At 45.8% G+C, this 20,874-nt stretch overlaps 1 protein-coding gene across 1 annotated transcript in view; it reads left to right on the top strand.

Moving 5' to 3' along the window:
• The window catches only part of SLC44A4 (solute carrier family 44 member 4), a 40,546-nt gene extending 25,571 nt beyond the window's left edge, over window positions 1-14,975 (top strand). The window contains exons 12-22 of the mRNA XM_018555826.1: window positions 1,769-1,868; window positions 3,413-3,505; window positions 4,223-4,325; window positions 5,617-5,870; window positions 6,505-6,599; window positions 8,275-8,378; window positions 10,007-10,080; window positions 10,379-10,449; window positions 11,969-12,063; window positions 12,528-12,612; window positions 14,571-14,975. Of these exons, the coding sequence (XP_018411328.1) occupies window positions 1,769-1,868; window positions 3,413-3,505; window positions 4,223-4,325; window positions 5,617-5,870; window positions 6,505-6,599; window positions 8,275-8,378; window positions 10,007-10,080; window positions 10,379-10,449; window positions 11,969-12,063; window positions 12,528-12,612; window positions 14,571-14,698 (1,202 nt within the window). The 3' untranslated portion in view covers window positions 14,699-14,975. The remainder of the gene's footprint in view (window positions 1-1,768; window positions 1,869-3,412; window positions 3,506-4,222; window positions 4,326-5,616; window positions 5,871-6,504; window positions 6,600-8,274; window positions 8,379-10,006; window positions 10,081-10,378; window positions 10,450-11,968; window positions 12,064-12,527; window positions 12,613-14,570) is intronic.
• The last annotated feature ends 5,899 nt before the right edge of the window (window positions 14,976-20,874 follow it).

Here is a 20,874-nt window from a genome sequence, read left to right on the forward strand (position 1 = left end):
GCAGGGAGCCAGGGATGAGACTCAAGCAGTGAAGTGCTCCAGTCACATCCCCAATCCTTCTCACTACTTGCTCGTAAATAAAGTTTCTGTGATTGGAGGAGGAAAGGAGGGGGCGGGGATGTGCCATCATCTCTCCTCCTCCAATCACCTCATTGAGAATAATACAAGGCATATTGTGAACAGGCAAGGAGTGGGCGGGGATGTGACTAGGAACACTTCATCGCTTGATCCACATCCCTCACTCCCCACAGTGCCCAGAAGCTGAGCGTTGTGTGTAGGAGACGGCATGCTGCATGGTAAGAATTTTACACTTTTCAGCAGCCCCTCCACATAACAAGCAGCTTTTATTGTGATAATTTACACACCCAGTGCAGCATGTCAATTATTATTATTATTATACAGGAAGTATATAGCGCCAACAGTTTGCGCAGCGCTGTACAATATAAGATAGACATTACAACTACCTTACAGTGTAAATGATCATTTTTCCAGGAGTTTGACTTTAACTCGCACAGAACGAATGTGCATGTATTTTTACTGGACGAGTAAGATATTTAAGTTTTTTTTTATAATAGACCCTAAAGTATTCTTCTGTCTCATTGCATCACATATCCCAAAAATATTTATTTTGTAATAGCGGGTGAAGCCATGCAAATCATTCCTTTATGCCGCTTGCATTAAAGCACATCCAGAAATGCCGGTGTATACAACCAACAGGGTTATTAACAGAAGGGTGAAGAGTTTGGGGAAGGCCGGAGAAGTGAACAATCTAGGACAACATAGCTGAACTGGAAAGTGATCTGAATTGGAGAATTTTTCCATATTGTCTATGTTGTCCTAGATTGTTCCCTTCTCCTGCCTTCTCCTAACCCTTCACCCTTCTGTGACTAACCCTACAAATATTATAGAGACTTTAATTCCCAACCATATACAGGCTTGCTGGTCATCATTACTGCACTGCATGGAATCAATGCTCAGTAATTCACAAATGTGGTTCTCTGCCGCCATCTAGCGTTCAGTAATGGCACTGCAGCCTAAATCTGCAACCCGCACCAATAGTTTTATGAATGGAGCCGTTTTCTGCAGAGCGATGAGGAACGGCATCCTTAGCCAAGTATCTAGTCTGCAGTGAGCTCTGCAGTGACTGTTGGTCCCATCCATACCTAAACTGTGTACATAGGTGTCCGGTATTCTTTGAATCATTGATATCATTCTTGTCCTCGGGACATTGACATAATTTCTGTCCTGCAGGACTACACTGCCTGTTACATGATCAGCAGGGATAAAAGTTTGGACCTTTTGTATCTCCTTGTGCTTAAAAGAGGTCTGTACGTGCAGTAAGTGGTGAGCCCAGAGACAGCCATGCAATTGGCATTTTCAGGGGGAGGTCTGCAATGGAAAGCTTTTAACAAAAAAAAAATGTTTCCATTGCAGACCTCCTAAAATCTCAATTGACTTATCTCTCTTATCGCCTTCCGAGCCACAGACCTGGAACAAGCATGCATTTAGTAAAGTCAGTATGTAATAATAACTTCTGGCCTGCTTACTTGTTCTGAGTCTGTTGATTAAAAAGTACTGAAGCCATGACAGCCAGGCAACTAGAAAAGGCAACTTGATTTCTCTTGGTGCAGAGCATGCCTTAGAACGCGGTAGTGTTGGCACGTTTTGTATATTTTGTCGTGAGCCGGAATTCCCCTTTTGATGATTTATAAGCTTGGAAAGACGATGTTACTCTCACACAGCGACGGTGTCATTCTTATACTTGCAGTGATTGTGCTGGCCGTGGTGGAGGGGGTTCTGCTGCTGCTTCTCCTGTTCCTGCGGAAGAGGATCCTTATCGCCATCGCTCTGATTAAAGAGGCAAGCAAGTGAGTGAGGGGCAATCTCAGGGCCCATCCATCTGAGGGCCAACACTTAGAAATATGGTGTTTAGGAGAAAGTAAACATGTAGGTCTAATCTAGGACTAAAAAAAATGTCATGTCTGCAATACATGAATACTTGCACACTTACACATGTTATGTCTCTTTATTATATGCTGCAGATCTACCAGAAATCCAGCATGGTCCTAACTTCCTGTTTAAGCTGACAACACTCCCACTAAAGTCCCAGGCAGTGTTGTCAGCCCTGCCTCCCCTGCTGATGGGGGAGAAGCGTTCTGTAGTCCAGCAGGCAGGCAGGGCTGAAAACACTACTTAGGATTTCGGTGCAGCAGAGGCAGTGTTGTAGCCCACTACACAAAGTTAGAGGCTCACATAATGTTTCACCATTTTTAGAGATACAAAACACGGGGAAGTGTGCATGTATTGCAGAGATGTCCTAAATGTTTTTTTTTGCTTTTGGCGCACTGCAGGAAGAGGGGTGTCATATCAGTTTGGCATTCTGTGAAGCGCACGCACACACACTCCACTCCACAATAGCATACATTTACATTCACACCTCATTGTGGCCACTAGATGGAGCCGAGGAGCATAGGGACAAAGTATTGATTTTTCTAGGCTTTGGCTCCATCTAGTGGCCATTATTATTTGTGAATGTAAATGTTCGCTTTCGCGGAACGAACTGCTCTGCAAACTTTTAAAGGAGAAGTATGAGGTGAGTGCTTTTCACTCACCTCATAGTTCTAGCCGACCTGTGACAATGAGACTGTCACAGGTCGGCTCAGTAGATTGGGAAGTGGGCGAACACATACCGGCTGGATTTCCCCCTCCCCGCTCCGATCCGCCAGCGCTGACTGGCGGAACGGACGGGGGAAGGGGCGGGTACAACCTTTTCATTAGTTCCTAAAGGTAAATGGAATGGCGTATTGTTGTGGGATGTCACCTATAAGTTTGGTTTGAGGACTTATAAGACACAAAAAATGGGGTTTAGGAGGCCATGTTGAACTTAATAAGGTTTAAAGCAGACCCTCACTCTAAAAGCGCATCATGCCCCATTTGAATCTTTCCCCCTCACAATATTAAAAACCAACTTGTTTTTCTTCTATGCTTCTATCTGCAATTGTTTTCGCCTTTCTTTTGTACCGCCCTCTTCCTGTATTCTTGCTTTGGCGAGAATGGTGTTTGTGCTTCCTCCTGTAGCTTCCCGGGATACCTGCGTCTAGTATCCTGGGAGGCAACACATTGCGCAATATCTCGCTCCCACAGCTGAGAGATCTGCAAGATCTCATGCCGCATCATCAGGGGACCGGCTGCAGGAATCCAGGAGAGACAGCCGGTTCCCCATGAGCATCGTAGCTAAGAAGAGGACAACGCTGGATTTGATGGTTTTGTGAGTATATTTTGTTTTCATAACACAGGGGACATTTATCAGAACACTTCGGGATTACTGGGCACCAGAGGGGTGAAGGTTCGCTTTAGGTCACCATTGATAGTGGAGGTCAGTGTGCTAACTCTGTGGTCTTTCTCTCCTCAGGGCAATTGGTTACATCATGTCTTCCCTGTTCTATCCACTGGTCACGTTTGTTCTCCTGGTGGTCTGTGTGGCGTATTGGGGTATCACCGCTCTGTATCCTTCATTCACTTATATCACAGTATTACACTGTATATTCCACATAGTATACTTCTCATGTACCAGTCACTGCTTGTGGGAACTCAGCCTGTCTAATCATTGAGTACTGGCAACAGCCAAGTGATTGGTAGGCCCAAAATCTGGCATTTGCCCAAAATGGCAGGTATGTCTGAGAGCATCTGCGGGGTGCAGGAGCTCCTGTGGGCCGCGCACCTTTACTGAAGGGTAAAGGGGAAGTCTGCTGAAAATGGTTTTATGGTAGGATGCTGGTAGGTGGAGTCACCTGCAGGTTTTGGACGTCAGTCGGTGAAATCTCCTTGTTGGTCGGTTCTGTTTTTTTTTGCTGCAGTGCTCAGAACCTTCAACAACATGGAAAATCAGGAAAATACCACATTATGGCCACTAGATGGCGCTAATGATACATACATCTTTGCAGCAAGAGAAACAATCTAACAATTCTAAAGAATAATGGAGGGAATGAGCAAATAGATGTAACCATTGATACTAACGGGATCCCCCCATAGTAGCATTGGTTACTTTCATCTGCTAATTCCCTTCAGCGTTCTCTGGAATTGTTACATTGTATCTCTTGCTGCTAAGTATGTGAAAAAAGGATTGTGCGTTACAGAGCACATAAAGGAAACTAGATTTTGTGAATGTTTTTGTAGGGGTTTTAATCAGAGTCGAAATCTAAGGTTCCTTGACCTATCCCAGATATCTGGCAACCTCAGGAGCACCATTGTACAGGGTATCTGTAGCAAACACCAGCATTGAGGGGTGTAATGACATATCGGGAAATGAAACCTGTGACCCCATGGTGAGTTTTCTTTCTCCCCCCTATCCCCCCCCCATCCCCATTATATTTTGAGGACAACCATTCAAAGTTCCATGAGTAAACATGAGCTGGCAACACGCAGATTTTTGCCAATCAGTTTGTAATAGATCATAGGAGTCGCCACCTTTGTCTGCAGCATTTGCACTAGGTCTGGCAAACTTAAATTATTATTATTTTATTTTATATTATCACTATTTATTCTTTGTGCTTATTTTAGGCCTCATTCACACGAGAAAAGGGCCTTGGCTCCATCTAGTGGCCGTACAGCTCCGTGCTGCGTGCGCGGGAAGGAGAGGTGTTGCATGTGATTAGTACGCAGCCCCTGTCCTTCTCTATGGAGTACACGGCCGTACGCCGCCCTACGCTCACTCGCCCTGCAAGTCTGTGTGCGGGTACGGGTGACGGGATGGATCCTGTCTGCGTCCGAGCTGGGACACCCGCCCCCGTACGGACCTGCACTTGAGGTGAGCGTAGGGTGGCGTACGGCCGTGTACCCCATAGAGAAGGACAGGGGCTGCGTACCAATCACACGCAACACCTCTCCTTCCCGGGAGCTGCCCGATACGGCCATGCATGCAGCACGGAGCTGTACGTGCCGGCCTTTTCTCGCGTGAATGAGGCCATAACCATCGAACAGATAGTGCCTGATTGACAGATGTGCCCATTTGTGCTTTAATTGGGTTGAGAAGAAAAATGATTAAGGTCATCACAAATCAACATTTTAGGGCCACATTTTGAGGGCCCTCTTATCAAGGCACAGTGATGCTGTTTTAAATCATATTCCTATTATGATTCTACTCCATCATTTTGGTGCTGTGATTTGGACCTCGCGATATATCACAACATTTTGGTGCCGTGATTCAGATATCGGATATATCCCAGCATTGTGGATCACCAGTATCTGACATCCGGATCATAGCAGAAGAATGCTGTGATGTTATGGAGGAGGGATGTCCCTCGCAGTATTGAGGAGCACACATATACCACCACCAGAAACATTGGAAGGAGCAACCCTTGGTTCTTTAGAAAGAGAGAGGATTTAATGGAGATGTTCCTGAGCATACAAGCAGAGAACTAAGAACATTCGTTTTTGCCTCTATTCCCAGAGGATGAACATTCAGAGATTCGCAGGGCAAATGGCTTCTAAATAGACTCCTTTTATTACATGGAGCCAACCTCGAAGTGCTCTTTCATCTTGTTATGTTGCATCTGTTACTATTGTGTTACATTAAACATGTAAAGTATCAACATCATTGGTTCTCCTCTCTTGTAGAATTTTACTAGCAAAGCAGGGTGCCCTCAAGCCCAGTGTATCTTCTTCAAGTACAACACAGAGGGCATCGTCCAGCAGAATATCTTCAACCTGCAGATCTATAACATCTTCGGTTTCCTGTGGTGCATTAACTTCGTCATCGCTCTGGGCCAGTGTGTCATGGCGGGAACGTTCGCCTCTTATTACTGGGCATTTCACAAACCTAAGGACATGCCCTACTTCCCTGTTTCAGCCGCATTTATGAGAACGCTGAGGTGGGTCCACAGATTCTTGTGTACAATAATATGTTGGGTCTGCTGGGCCCAGTTGCCCACTGATCTCCCAGGGATCCCCTGGGCTGAGACGCCGGCTGACTTCTTAGACCTACCAGGGGTCCCCTGGGCTGAGACACCGGCTGACTTCTTAGACCTACCAGGGGTCCCCTGGGCCGAGACGCCGGCTGACTTCTTAAACCTCTCTGGGGTCTCCTGGGCTGAGTTGCCGGCTGACTTCTTAGACCTCTCTGGGGTCTCCTGGGCTGAGTTGCCGGCTGACTACTTAGATCTCTCGGGGGGTCTCCTGGGCTGAGTTACGGGCTGACTACTTAGATCTCTCGGGGGTCTCCTGGGCTGAGTTGCCGGCTGACTACTTAGATCTCTCGGGGGGGTCTCCCGGGCTGAGTTGCCGGCTGACTACTTAGATCTCTCGGGGGGGGCTCCTGGGCTGAGTTGCCGGCTGATTTCTTAGACCTCTTGGGGGTTAGCAGATCAGTTATTTTTCCACTTCCTGTCACAGGGTGACAACGCTGTTCATTGTGGAAAAACACCTTATAAAGGGGCAGATTTTCAGCAATGCGTGCCCTGGTTACTGCTGCCATTTACATATTTATGGTGGCTTTCCCCCCTGCAGGTACCATACAGGATCCTTGGCGTTCGGTTCTCTCATTCTCACCATCGTTCAGATGATCCGAATCGTCCTCGAGTATCTGGACCACAAGCTGAAAGGTAATCCCTTGGCTTTGCTGTTTGGGGAATCCTTTAAGAAAACTAGGTTTACTTTGGGGGGGGGCCCTTTCCCATGATGTCCAAACCGGATCTGGAGGCAGTTCTGCAAACGTGGTGTAGTGTGTTTTTCATGTTCCTGTGCAGGGTTTTGGGGGTTTTTAGTGTCAATGGACTTATAGGTGAGTTTCAGAGCGTTTTGTGAGGGAGAAGTCAATCTTCACTCACAGATAGGAATAGCTGGAAGAGAGGGCAATGTAGTCGTGATGGGTGACTTCAATTACCCAGACATAAATTGGGCCAATGGAACTTCGGGTTCGGCAAAGGCGGGGCGATTTCTAAACATGTTGCGCGACAACTTCATGGACCAGATGGTGGAGACTCCTACCAGAAAAAATGCCATCTTAGATCTAATTGTCACTAATAATGCAGAGTTAATCGAGGAATTTGTGTGTTCCAGACCAGAAAAAATGTAACGTGCAGTATGTACAGTATGAACTAAGCTCAGAAATTCCATAGGAATACACTGAGCTGCATTTTTGGTGCGGACAAAAAACGTTCTGCTCTGGATCTGGTCCGGACATGACATGAATGGGCACAAAAGCAATTCCTAAAGTCAAAACCTTTCTGTTTAGAACAGAGTAGGGGAGGGGGTTAAAACCCCAGTCTAGTTTTCTTTTGCCATCTGCGTCCCATTAGGGAGAACTACCTTGACTTCCTGTCCTGTAGGCACAACAGGAAGTAATAGAAAAGCATGCCGAATTAAGGGAAATCACCTCTCTGGCAGCTGTCACCAGAAACGCATCTCCTTACGAGGATTTCCCCTATATTCTTGTTCTGGTGACAACTCTAAATTTTAGATGTCCCCTCACCTTCTTCCCCAGTTACAGGGGTCACCATAACACAGAGAGAGGGTGCATGTCCCTAGCAGGGACACAGATGGCAATGAATACCCAAAAGGAGTTCTAACCCCCTCAATACTGTATCCAAAAACTTTGTTTGAAATATATTCCCCAGAAGCCACAATCAGAAAAAAATCAAATTTGTGTGCACCTAATAACTTTACAAACCCAGTTATTACCTTTGTGAATGTAGCAGTAGCGTCATCACTGTGCTGTACATAGCCTGTGCAGAGAGTAGATCTGTGGGAGGGACCCAGCAGGCTCCACCCATTACATAAAACTACAGGAGGGGTGGAGACGAGACCAGTCACCCAGCAAAAATAGAGAGAGCAGCAGTGACCGTTCCTTATTACAGCAGGGGGCGGAGACAAGACCAGTCACCCTGCACAAGGGGAGAGATCAGCAGTGAGCTGTCTTTATTACAGGAGGGGGCGGAGACAAGACCAGTCACCCTGCACAAAGAGAGGGAGCAGCAGTGAGCGGTCATTATTACAAGAAGCTCCAAGTCTCACATTGGATTACTGCCCAGATCTGGAAGAATTACACAAAGCTCACAAAGATTCCAGGAACAATACACAGCACTCTTGTATTTAGACAATAGTTTATTAAGCTTTAAGTAAAGGCGGGTTCCCTGAAACATGTTATAAGAAATGTCAGCTGTGTGACTTGTTTTGTCATGTGTGATTATAATTTAATTTCTACGTTTACAATTACTCATCATTGACATTATTAGACAGTGAATGGCTCCCGTGTGTAATTCCATTTCTGTCCACTAGGAGCGCAGAACCCGTGCACCCGCTTCCTCATGTGCTGCCTCAAGTGCTGCTTCTGGTGTCTAGAGAAGTTCATCAAATTCCTGAACCGCAATGCATACATCATGGTAACGCACGGCCGTTGTGTTCAGCTGCCCTCTATGTTTTAAAGCAGAACTCCGCCCAGTTTTATTTATGTAGTATAAGCTGTCGCTAGAAGAGAGAGTGAGGGGAATCAAAGAGAACCCTTCCTTACACTAAAAACAAAATGGAGTTCCCCTTTAAACCCTCCCACATGGGATGGATGTTTATTAGAGTCAGTCAGTAATTTCTGATGGAAAAAGGAAGACCAGAGCAAATGATTGCAATGACTTTCCATCATGGTGGACATTTCTATTGGAGGCCCTATGGCTGGTAGAAGTTGCTTAAAGTAGAACTCTGGTTACAAATTGTATCACCCTTGCTGGGGGGCTACCCCGCCACTGCAAGGGTTGAGTGCTCGTTTTTACCTAGGGTCAAAAATAACTAAGTTATACTTTATAGTTTTATTTTGCACATTTAAAATAGTCACTAAAAAATATTAAGAAATAAAACAAAAAAATAGTTTAAACATTAATGGTAAAAAAATAGAAAAAAGGATCAGCAGCAAAATAATAGCTTAGGGGGAGAAAGTCATTCGTTGGGACTGTTTAGGGTTAATTAAAGACGGACGTGGAATCTGGAAGCTGTGCAAAAAAAAGGCAGGAAGAGGGCATAGGGAGTAATCGGAGGACTATAGGGAGTAATCGGAGGACTATAGGGAGTAATCGGAGGACTATAGGGAGTAATCAGAGAACTAGACACCTGTATGGCCTGAGGTCTCCTTACAGCTGATCGTTTCCCTTACTGACTTACCATGCCTTGTTCTACATTGTGTCTCTGTGTGGAGGCAGCCATCTTGGTAGAGGCAGGGCTTTGCTTCCTCATATCAGGGCCTCCAGCACAGAGAACAGTGATCAGCGCCGCAGTGACCTCACTTAATCTCACTCCAGATCTCCTGATACTATCAGTCAGAGGCAGCAGTGCCTGAGATCTCACACTGCAGTTATACAGCAATGAGGATGTAGGTACAGGAGTACCTAGCCACACCCACATACCAGGAAGTGCATTGCTGCTTTCCAGGAGGAATTCCAGACAAAACAATATCTTTTTCAGGATACTACTTAAGCATAATTAACATTTCTAGATGTTCCCTATAACAGAAATCTTCAGGTCCACTTAAAGGGTTAATTAGTAACATCTATTATTCATGTTTTTTTGTTACTCTGAAGGTTGCTATAACTGAGGCCATATCCAGATCAAACATCACCGCTTTGATCTGCTTTGAATGAACTATAATGTTGCTACATTGTTATTCTCCTTGAGACTACAGACTATGTGAGTGTCGGTGTACGCAGGGACAGGTACAGCCACTCCTGTGATGTATTGAAATGACAGCCGGGATTTGCCAAAAATTGTCCAGATAGCTGCTTAGAAGGAAGAGGTGCCGGGCATACAACGTTTTCACTACTTTAATGATGGTTTTTAGGACATACTTTGTATGCCCCAAGTCCACAACGGACTAGTTACTTGCTTGATAATGCTAAAATCCCACGTAGAAGCCCTTCATTCATTCAATTTGCCCTCCATTTTGCTTCTTTTAGTGAATATTTTGTGTACTTTAATGTTTTGTTTTTTTTTATAATTTATAGATTTTCCTCATATTTTTCCTTTGCAGATCGCAGTTTATGGAAAGAACTTTTGCGTCTCTGCTAAGAACGCCTTCAAGCTGCTGATGCGGAACATTGTGAGGTGAACATGGACACACACACATGCGCTTCCTATGTTATTAGATTACGCTTAATTGTCTGTGCTGCCCACTGTACAGGGTCATGTGTCCCTGGAAATCATGTCTGTCATTGGCTAGCAGGACCTGTGAGTATGTGTGCGGGTTGGCATTTTGCCTGTGACATCGGTGTGATTTTTTTTTTTTTTTAGCATGCTTTGTTACATCGTCACTGTCCAGCTTTCATGTATGGCGTGTTTCAAGTGTGTGCTTTGCATGGAATAAGAACTTGGACATTTTTTTATGTGTGTTTGGTCTTTACAGGGTGGTTGTCCTGGATAAAGTGACCGACCTTCTCATTTTGTTCGGGAAGCTGATTGTTGTAGGAGGAGTCGGTGAGGATTGTAGTTGATCTTGTTCTTCAGACATTCCTTGTTTCCTCTGTCACTTCCTGCAGGGTTCCTGGTCTTCATTTCTGGTGCTACCAACTTCATATAGGCATTGTATTGTATGTGCCAACCCCCTACCAACACACATGTCTGCATGTGCCATTCTCTCCCATGCCCTACCTTCTACATGTGTTACTCTCTCCTTTACTGTCTCCCATTCCCTCTCTCCTACATGTGGTGTTCTCTCATTTCCTCCCTTCTATGTGTGCCACTTTCTCATTCGCTCAGTCCTGTGTGTGCCGCTCTCCCCCATTTGATCAGTGCTATGTGTGCCTATCTCCCCTATTCCCTCAGTGCTTTGTGTGCCGTTTCCCCCCATTACCTCAGTCCTATGTGTGCCGATCTCCCCCAATGCCTCAGTCCTATGTGTGCCTCTCTTCCCCATTCCCTCAGTCCTATGTGTGCAGCTCTCCCCCATTCCCATGTGTGCCGTTTTCCCCCATTGCCTCTATCCTATGTGTGCCGTTTCCCCCCATTACCTCAGTCCTATGTGTGCCGATCTCCCCCAATGCCTCAGTCCTATGTGTGCCTCTCTTCCCCATTCCCTCAGTCCTATGTGTGCCGCTCTCCCCCATTCCCATGTGTGCCGTTTTCCCCCATTGCCTCTATCCTATGTGTGCCGTTTTCCCCCATTACCTCAGTTCTATGCATGCTGCTCTCCCCCACTCCCTCAGTCCTATGTGTGCTGCTCTTCGCCACTCCCTCAGTCCTATGTGTGCCGATCTTCCCCAATGCCTCAGTCCTATGTGTGCCTCTCTTCCCCATTCCCTCAGTCCTATGTGTGCCGCTCTCCCCCATTCCCATGTGTGCCGTTTCCCCCCATTCCCTCAACCCATGTGTGCCGCTCTCCCCCATTCCCATGTGTGCCGTTTCCCCCCATTCCCTCTATCCTATGTGTGCCGTTTTCCCCCATTCCCTGTGTCCTACGTTTGTCATCCTATCCTATTCTTTCTGTCTCTTAGGAGTCTACCACCCATATACCCTCTTCTAGAGGTGCTGCCAGCATGCTCTTTACCATCATCTTCCCATTTGCTGATGCCACAAGTGCTGCCACAATCACCTATTGGTCCCCCTCCTCACCTATTGCATTTTCCTGCATATTTTACATTGTTTGTCTCCACAACGACTGCACTTCCATTACTGTGGGCTCTGTCTTGTATGCTCTGTGCCCACTAAGGGCTTCCCTTTCAAATAAAATACTTGGTCCTTCAGAGCTATCATTGCCCTTTGTAATGAACAAGGTCCATAGTACCCACACAACTCCATCCTGCCAGTACTATAATGATGGAGGAGGTATAGGGAATGGCACCTGGAGGTGGCATGATACCCTTTTCCTCAGTGACGCTCCAGCTGCTCACATTCTTTAGCACTATACTGGGCCATTGCTGTCTTCCTCCTCTGTGTCCCATCTATTCCTGCGCACCTCCTATATTTTGTCTGACCATTTCCCTCTTGCACTTCTCAGGCATCCTGGCATTTTTCTTCTTCTCCGGTCGACTGCCAATTCCAAACGATGCCTTCAAGTCTCCGAGTTTGAACTATTACTGGATACCAATCTTGGTGAGTAGTCAAGGGAGGCTCAGCGAGGGAACGCAGGGGCCTCATCCTGTCCAAACTAGTCTGCGTTGCCTCAGATTAATCAAATAGTTTCATATCTACACCCTCCAGATGACATTATCAGTATTGATTTGAGCCAATTGCTGAGGATGCATGGACGTGTCTGAGACAGTTCTCTCCGCAGACAGTTCAATACAATGCAAGGCAGTACGCTCAGAATTATATCTATCATTTTGTGTGTGGGTCTCATCAGGTGGAATGGTGCATGTTATAATTTATTTAGCAGACACGTATAATAAACATTTGCAGGAATCCTGATCCAATGTCAGTGACTAAAAAGAAAAATAAATAGTTTTTTTTTTTATATTGGCCATTTATTGATAAAGCTTACCCATGGTGGCGGAGAAGGCAATATAGTGTGAAGGTGATGAGAAGCAAGTGTTAATTGTTCATGTGTTTCCTTGCAGACGGTGGTCGTCGGATCATACATCATTGCTCAGGGCTTCTTTAGTGTGTACAACATGTGTGTAGACACCCTCTTCCTCTGCTTCTGTGAGTATACTGGATATAGATATTTATGGTGAACCTCTAGTAATTATATACGTCATCAACTGACAGCTAAGAGGTGCCTGTGCTTACCTCGAAAGAAACCTTTCTCTAGAGAAACATGGCGGCTGCCATTGCTGACTCCATCTGAAAATGCTACTTGCTTGCCCGTCAGTAATGTGCTGGCTTAAAGTAGCATTAAGGTCTGGGCGTTTCTTACCTTAATGCATTCTCTGCATTAATGTAAAAACGGCCCAGCACCTTTTTTCTACCCCAGTCCCCCCCACACTTACCTGTCAGCTGCGCTCGTCCCCGCCGCCGGTCCAAAGAGATCCTCCGTTCCCCGCAAACTTCCGGGTTGCGGGGGAGGATACTGATAGGCTCCTTCTCCCATCAATCAAAGAGGGAAGGGGCGTGGCCTGTCACAGGGCTGTGTGTGTCTATGGACGCACACAGCCACTGCGGAAACGAGCGTGCAAGGGTGCCTCCATTAGAATGATGGGGGCACCCGTGCAGGGGGCGGGGGGAAGTGCGCTGCGGGGAGCCACTAGAAAACGAGGAATTAGGAACTTTTAAAGGATAAAATCAACAGCCTCCAGCAAAGGAGGAGAAATTTAAAAACAAGTTAGCCTTTAATATCACGTTAAGGCTAGGTTCACCCCTAGGCAATTTATGGCACGGATTTAGCCACACGATATCGTACAAAACAGGGATTTGCATTCAAGTCTATAGGAGCTGTTCACACCTTTGCGATTTGTCGCACGGTAGAAATCGCCTGTCGTGCAAAAAGGTTCAAGAGCTATTTTTGGGTGGTTGTCGTGGAGTTTGTGTTCCATAAACATCTCTATGCATTGAAAACCGCAAAAACAGCTCACCAGCTCAATTGCTTAGGTGTGAACCTAGCCTAAGGCTCCATTCACAGTGGGGCAGCTGTCTGCGCTTTTTTGGCTGTGCGAATACGTGCGTAGCCGCTCTAAAACAGAAAAAAACATGCACTTTAATGTGTATTGTTCCGCCTATTGGGGGGACCGAGCGGCCCCCAAAATAGTGCAAGTGCGATGATAACACGGATCCCACATGTTCGCAGCTATATAATAGCCGCAAACAAGCAGAATCCATGCATTTGTTTCACATATAGCGTTTGCATCCCGTCATATAGCGTCTTATGCACTAAAAACTGCATGGGAAACGCAAACATTGTATGTGAATGGAGCCTTAGGGTTTTGAGCCATTGCCCCAGAACAAGTATACAGAAAAGGAATTCCAGTTCAATCCCCTTGAAATACCTGGTGATTCCTGCCAGTCTCCATTAGTATGATGTGCTTCCTGACCACACTAAGCACGGAAGCAGATCTGTACTAGCCTGGTCAGTTTGCATCCCTGCTTCCTCTTCTGCAAGGGTAATCAACCTCAGCACTCCAGCTCTTGTGAAACTACAAATCCCATGAGGCATTGCAAGACTCTGACAGCTACAGGCATGACTCCCGGAGTCTTTGGATTTGTATTTTCACCACAGCTGGAGTGCCGAGGTTGCCTACCTCTGCTGTAATAAAACTTACGGGATGCTGTGCCAATGCATGATGGGTCCTGTAGTCTGCTTAAGACATTAAAGATTGACAAGCCACCTATCCAGCTTATTTGACAGCAGCCAATCGTGTGCAGTCCCTTCCCTCCTCTCTGGGAGCTTGGGTAAAAGAGGGGCTATATTGATCATGTGACTGAGGTAAAATAGAGGTACAAAAGCAGTTTTGGAGAGTTTTCATATTGTTTTGTTGTCATCTTTGCTTTATACACCAATGTATTTACATTGACTTTAATGCTAGTGGCAGACTGCACTTGGGTTTCACCTTCTCCATTGACTCCAATGAATGTCCATTTTCGCTCGCCCCTACTAGTCAGCAATGGCTTCATCCATGTCCCTTTACCTCCGCTGGTTTAGTAACGCATCTTCTTCTCTTTTCCAGTGGAAGACTTAGAAAGGAACGATGGCTCTGCAGAGAAGCCATACTACATGTCTAAATCTCTCATGTCCATCCTCAACAAGAAGAACCGCCCGGCCGAGGGCGAGGATAAGAAGAAAAAGAAGAAATAATGATTGCTGGTAGGATTCGCACAGCTCCACACTCGGACTGATAATAAGAGAATCTTCCCAATCCGCCACTGCTTCCCGACTGGCAGGCAGGATGAGAATTGCTGCTGATTTCTTTTTTTTTTAAATCTTTTTCTATTCATATCCGTTAGGCGACCAATCACTTTTCTGGGGCCGGCGACAAATGTCATGGCGTCCATTTTGTTTACATTTCAGTAGTGTGAAAATCCAACAAGAAGGGTTTAAAAACGGGCCATTGAACGGCAAGATGTTTATTGTTCCACCAATGAAGGATCTGGTTGTAACCAGCTACACACACACACACACACACACACACACACGACAACTGGGGCTTACAGAAGCATATTGGTGAACTAAAGCATGTACACTATATGGCCAAACGTTTGTGGGTACCAAACCATCACAGGCGCCACTTTTCTAGGAAGGCTTTTCACGAGACTTTAGAACATGTCTGGGAATGCGTACCCATTGTGATGTCAGGTACTGAAGTTGGTTAAGAAGATCGGACTCGTGATTCCAAATCATGCCAGAGGTGTTCAGGAGGGTTGAGGTCAGGACTCTCTGTACAGACCACTTGAGTTCCTCCATACCAAACCATGTCTTTATGGAGCGGGCTTTGTGCAGTCATGCTAGAACAGAAAAAACTTCCCAAAAATGTTGCCACAATGTTGGAATCCTGCAGTTGTCTAAAAAGTCTGTGTATGGTGTGTAGCATTAGTTCCCTTCACACAAAAGAAGATGATCTCAATCATTTGGAGAGGTCTCCACATACTTTTGGCCAACTAGTGTAGCAGGTCAGATGTCCATAAACAAGCCAATAACAGTTATCAATATGCTGTGAAAGAATTCCTGAAACCGGCCACAAATGCTGTGTGTGTTCCTGGCCTTGGAGTGAGAAGTGTTTGGTGGAGTTCCTCTTCAATCCTTCAGTGACCTCCTAACTGTGAATGTGTCCAATCGTGGATCACACATGGCTTCCTGTTGTGCCTTATATTAATGTTACAAGCAATTGTCTTGTAAGTTTCTTTTTTTCACTTGTTTTAATCTTTTTTTTTGTCTCATTCTATAGCAGAAGGCGGCTATTTTATGAGGCGGCCATATAGAGAGTGGGCCTATCATTTTAGGAGGCTCTAGCGGCATCGCTGATCTGATGCCGGTTCAAGTCACACAATGGCCGCCACCTTCAATGTCTGATTTTAATGTAGTGGGTAGAACCCATTTTGTGTTAGATATTAAAGTGTATCTAAAGTCAAAACTGTTTTCTGGCTAGTATGGGGGAGGATTAGAACCTCTGTCAGGTTTGTATTGCTGTTTGTGTCTCCGCTGAGTGGATTCAGCCTCTCCATTTCTCCTGGTGACCATCGTCACCAGATCCGAATGCGAGAGACAATATTACATGTTGAATTGTCCGCAGAATTGGAAATCTTATAATAGTGACAACTGTTCCGATGATGTGACTCTCTCACTTCCTGTTTTATCTACAGAACAGGAAGTGAACCAAAATCTACTCAATGGGACACAAATGAACAAAAAAACCCCCAGAGGTTGTATTCCTTCCATACCCTATCCAAAATGCTTCACACTTCTCTGTGTGAAGAAGATTTGCAGCACTGTATGGCCATTAGAAGGAGCACAGGAAATTCCTTTGCTCCTCGGCTCCATCTAGTGGCCACACAGTATTGTGAATCTCGTTCACACAGCAAACAGCTGTGCAAAATGGTAAAAAAAACTTTTTAAAAACAGGATACAAATGCCTCTCTGCAAAGCCAGCAATCGATACCTACCTGTCCGCTACCAGCACTGACAAACGCCCCCGAGTTGAAGAAATACGCTTACTGAGAGTTCAGCATGCGGCACACTTCCTAGTGTATTGAATGCCTGCCTCCTACCCCCTGCGTTGTGGATCCTTCCACCGGCTCCTACATCATTATACTGTGTCTTGTACTAATGTAGGGGCCAGTGGAAGAAACCACAGAGCGTAGTGGGGGACGCCAACATCCGACACTCCAGGAAGTGTCAAACACAGAAGAGGGCTTCGCTCCAGCACAGTGGCTTGGTGGCACGGACGGGTAACCCAGTATCTTTACATAGAGGTCAGCAATGGCAGAGAGAAGAAATTAGAAACACCTACAAAGCATTTAAGTGGAGCGGCTCCGCTGAGCCGTAGAATTCACTGGATGGCACTTTAGGTCGCACATAATTTATATATAGGACGTATGAACTGATTTTCTTATCTCTTGATTATAGGTTTTTGTGCCGGATCAGATTTTATAGCGTTTACATGCATGTACATAATGCTGTATATTTGTGTGTATAGATATACAGAGGAGACGACTATTTTCTAAATATAAATAAACTGATTCATAAACTAGATTCCAGCATGGAGTTCTTTATTATATAATAATCAGATATTTTATTTACAGATCGGTACCAATTACATCCCAGAAAGGTGAAGTTATAAAAACAGTGCAAGAAATGCTCAAAGGCAGTTGGACCGCTGTCCCCTGATCCCGTTATATGGCGGTCTGGTGCCGTCCCAGCAATGTTCCCTCATCATGAATACAGTAACGGCTTGCATGGAGTACAGATGATCTGTGAAGTGTGTTAAGCTGCCCATACGATATAAACTCCGGCCCTCCAGCTGTGGTGGAACTACAAATCCCATGAGGCATTGCAAGATTCTCACAGACATGACTCCCGGAGAGAGATGCATCGTGGGATTTGTATTTTCACCACAGCTGGAGGGCCGGAGTTTGGCTACCCCTGCGCTATACAATTAGATTGTGCAATCTCCTTTAGATCTACCATCAACTATGTAGTGCAAGGGCCGGCCTGAATAGATGGTTTCGGTTTGTCCTCATATTGCACAGTATGGTAAATCTAAAAGAGATTGTATAATGTATGGCCAGCATTAGAATACCCGCAGACAGATCCCCTAGTATACCAGGGGTAGGCAACCTTGGCACTCCCAGCTGTGCTGAAACTACAAATCATGCATTTGCCTCTGGGAGTCATGCCTGTGGCTGTCAGTCTTCCTATGCCTCATGGGACTTGTAGTTCCACAACAGCCGGACCGCAGAGATTGCCTGCCCCTGCACTAGAACATACACCCCGTGATTCCAATGATGGGTAAATGCAGTTAAGTTTTGAACTCTTTGCACCATATAGAAAAGGGAATTAGTTTTGGTGCCGGTTGGCACAGAGGTCTGTGTGTGATAATAGTTCTTATTGATGCTGGACAGGCGATGGACCACACTTGTGGGCCCGGCCAGCCAAACTCAAGGGAACGTTTTCCAAGGCAGGCTAGAAAATAAAAGCCTGTGTCTGATTGGTTGCTGCTAGGGGTTATTGGCAGTAGTTCTAAAAGGTGCCCATACACCTTACAATTATCTGCAGATTTTCTGTGGTCAGATGGAAAAAGTGCAACAGATTGGCCCAGGTGGAGATTACTCCATCCACACAGTTTAGCGTAGATGGAGGAATCTGTTCCACCTTTTCCATCTGACCATAGAAAGTCTGCAGATAATTGTAAGGTGTATGGCCAGCTTAATACAGGGTTTCTGGTTGGCAGTGAGGCGAGTGCAATGATAATTTACATTTCTACCATTTACAGCACCAAGACACGTCTGTTTCCAGCCCTGAGGTAATAAAAAGGCACTTTCGTGGCATGATGATTTATCAAGAAAAATAAAAAACAATACGGGGCCATAACCTCGAGGGGCCAATCACAATCCAAAGTTGCGGTAACGCCATTCTTTTTTAATACCACTCCAGTGCTGTAACGCAGCGGTGGTGAAGCTACAAATCCCTGCATGCATCCGACAGCCACAGACATGACTCCCAAAGGCAGAGTCTTGCAATGCCTCTTGGGACTTGTAGTTCCACAATAGCTGGGTGGCCTGAAGTTTGCCTACTCCTGCTCTAAAGCAAATCACTTTTTATTTCACACAACATAGTGTTAGAAAAAAGGGTCATGTGCTTTCTTTTGCACATTGGGGTACATTCACAATGAAGGGGCTGCTTTAGCACAATGCGGGACATAGCACGTATTGACACAATGGGCCCTGATTGCATCTTCTTAGCTCAGTCCAATGTGATTAATCCATTCTGAACATTTTTGGTTTTGATTGCCAACAAACCTTCTGTCAGAGAGGTGAACTTAGAAATCCAAAGGGCCCATCTACACCTCTGCGTTTATTGCAGCGCCTTGTTTTACATGCAGTACCATGCGTCCCAATGGAAGACGCACCAGAAATACAAGTGGCAGGAACTGGTTTGCGTTTATTGCACCGCACTATAAAAATGTAAACTGTGCAGAAGAATTACAAATCATTAGTGTTGCTCTATGACAGCCTGAGGATGGTAAGGGACGGTGCAAGACGCAGCTTGTCCCATAAGAAACTAACTTCATGGACCTGAAAACAAGTCTGCAATAAAAACTGTGCTGCCCATTACAATCCACCATTAAAGAGCCCAATTCAACTTTACATTGAAATTAAATACATTCCAGATTCATCAAAACAAGAAGAAGTGTGCAAAGCCTTCTCATTGGCTGTCTTTAGAAAGCGGCCACAGCTCTGAACAAAAAAAAAAGTCTGTCCCCTGCCAGCTGCAGAGAGGGACCCTTGTTCTCTGTGTGGGAGCAGTGGTCTCTCTGCAGAGGTCAGACAAGCCCCTTGCTGAATCGGCGCTCCCCAATCAGCAGAGAGCACGAGCTCCCCAATCAGCAGAGAGCACGAGCTCCCCAATCAGCAGAGAGCACGAGCCCCCCAATCAGCAGAGAGCACGAGCTCCCCAATCAGCAGAGAGCACGAGCTCCCCAATCAGCAGAGAGCACGAGCTCCCCAATCAGCAGAGAGCACGAGCTCCCCAATCAGCAGAGAGCACGAGCCCCCCAATCAGCAGAGAGCACGAGCCCCCCAATCAGCAGAGAGCACGAGCTCCCCAATCAGCAGAGAGCACGAGCTCCCCAATCTACAAAAAAAAAGGGAGATGATTAATGTACATTTCTTTGTCAGTTATTAACAGGGAACTCTATCCAAACTTGCTTTGAACAGCGAAAGGTTAGAATTGGTCAGGTTTTTATTGCTGTAGGCTTCCCCTTTGGTGGAAGATTTCTACTCATTTCCTGTCCTAGTGACAACCAGAACAGAAGGTGAGGTTAAATCTTTGCTAGGATAGGCAGTTCCTTGACAGCTGGACGCAGCCATTTGGCCGGGCCCAAGTACAGCATGTGACCAATGATCAGAGCCACGTCCCACAATCCTCTGGCGGCACCCTGTCACATGATCTAAGGCACCACCTATAAAATGTTAGATTGTAAGAAAATAGATTATTCAAGTATTAAAAGCTCCCGATGTCCCCGGTATGAAAATAGGATCTATTACTATGTATTCCTACGGCAATGAGTGTTAGAGATTTTATCTTTATATAATAATTGCTATTTTTAAGGGGGAGCAGCAATCCCCCTCTTCAATAAACCCCCTATACATATACAGCACCCAGCAGTACAGAGGACAGTACACCTCAAGTCAGGCCATCCGGGGTCCCATCAGCTGCTGAAGAACTCAAAGTCCCAGCATGCCTGTCCATAGGCCCGCTTGTAACGCTTCAGCAGCTGGATGGGAAACGTTGGCCAAAACTAGACACTGATTGAAAGGTTCCTCTTTCGTTGCAGCTAAGTTGTCTCTGGACACAGGTGCAAGTTACCTTCTGGCAGCAGATTCTGGTTTCATTGCCGGAATGACTACGGCCAAGAAATTGATAGGATACAACTTGTTCTCCGACACAAGAACATAAACGCTTACATTATACACGAGCACCCCGAGGAGACCTGTACTCTTCTCAGCTGTTCCCAAGCTGTAGTAAGCTTATTGGCTGATCCAGTTGTGGATATCAACATCAGCCGGTAATTAACCCTTAAAAAGCTCTGCTCCCCTAACTAGGTTTTCTATAAATATATCCCCCTAATGTCAGAAGTGTCCCCGCGTCATTAGTGTAATCCCCGGCAGTCACCTTCTACATCAGGTCAGTTCAATATATAAAAAAGCATGCGGGTAGGAAATCTCAGCATTCCAGCTGTAGTGGAACTACAAGTCCCATGAGGCACTGCAAGGCTCCGATAGTCACATGCATGGCTCCCAGAGGCAGAGCAATGA

This window comes from Nanorana parkeri, unplaced genomic scaffold, assembly GCF_000935625.1.
Source record: "Nanorana parkeri isolate BGI_ZX_2015 unplaced genomic scaffold, ASM93562v1 scaffold215, whole genome shotgun sequence".
Classification (NCBI taxonomy): Eukaryota; Metazoa; Chordata; class Amphibia; order Anura; family Dicroglossidae; genus Nanorana; species Nanorana parkeri.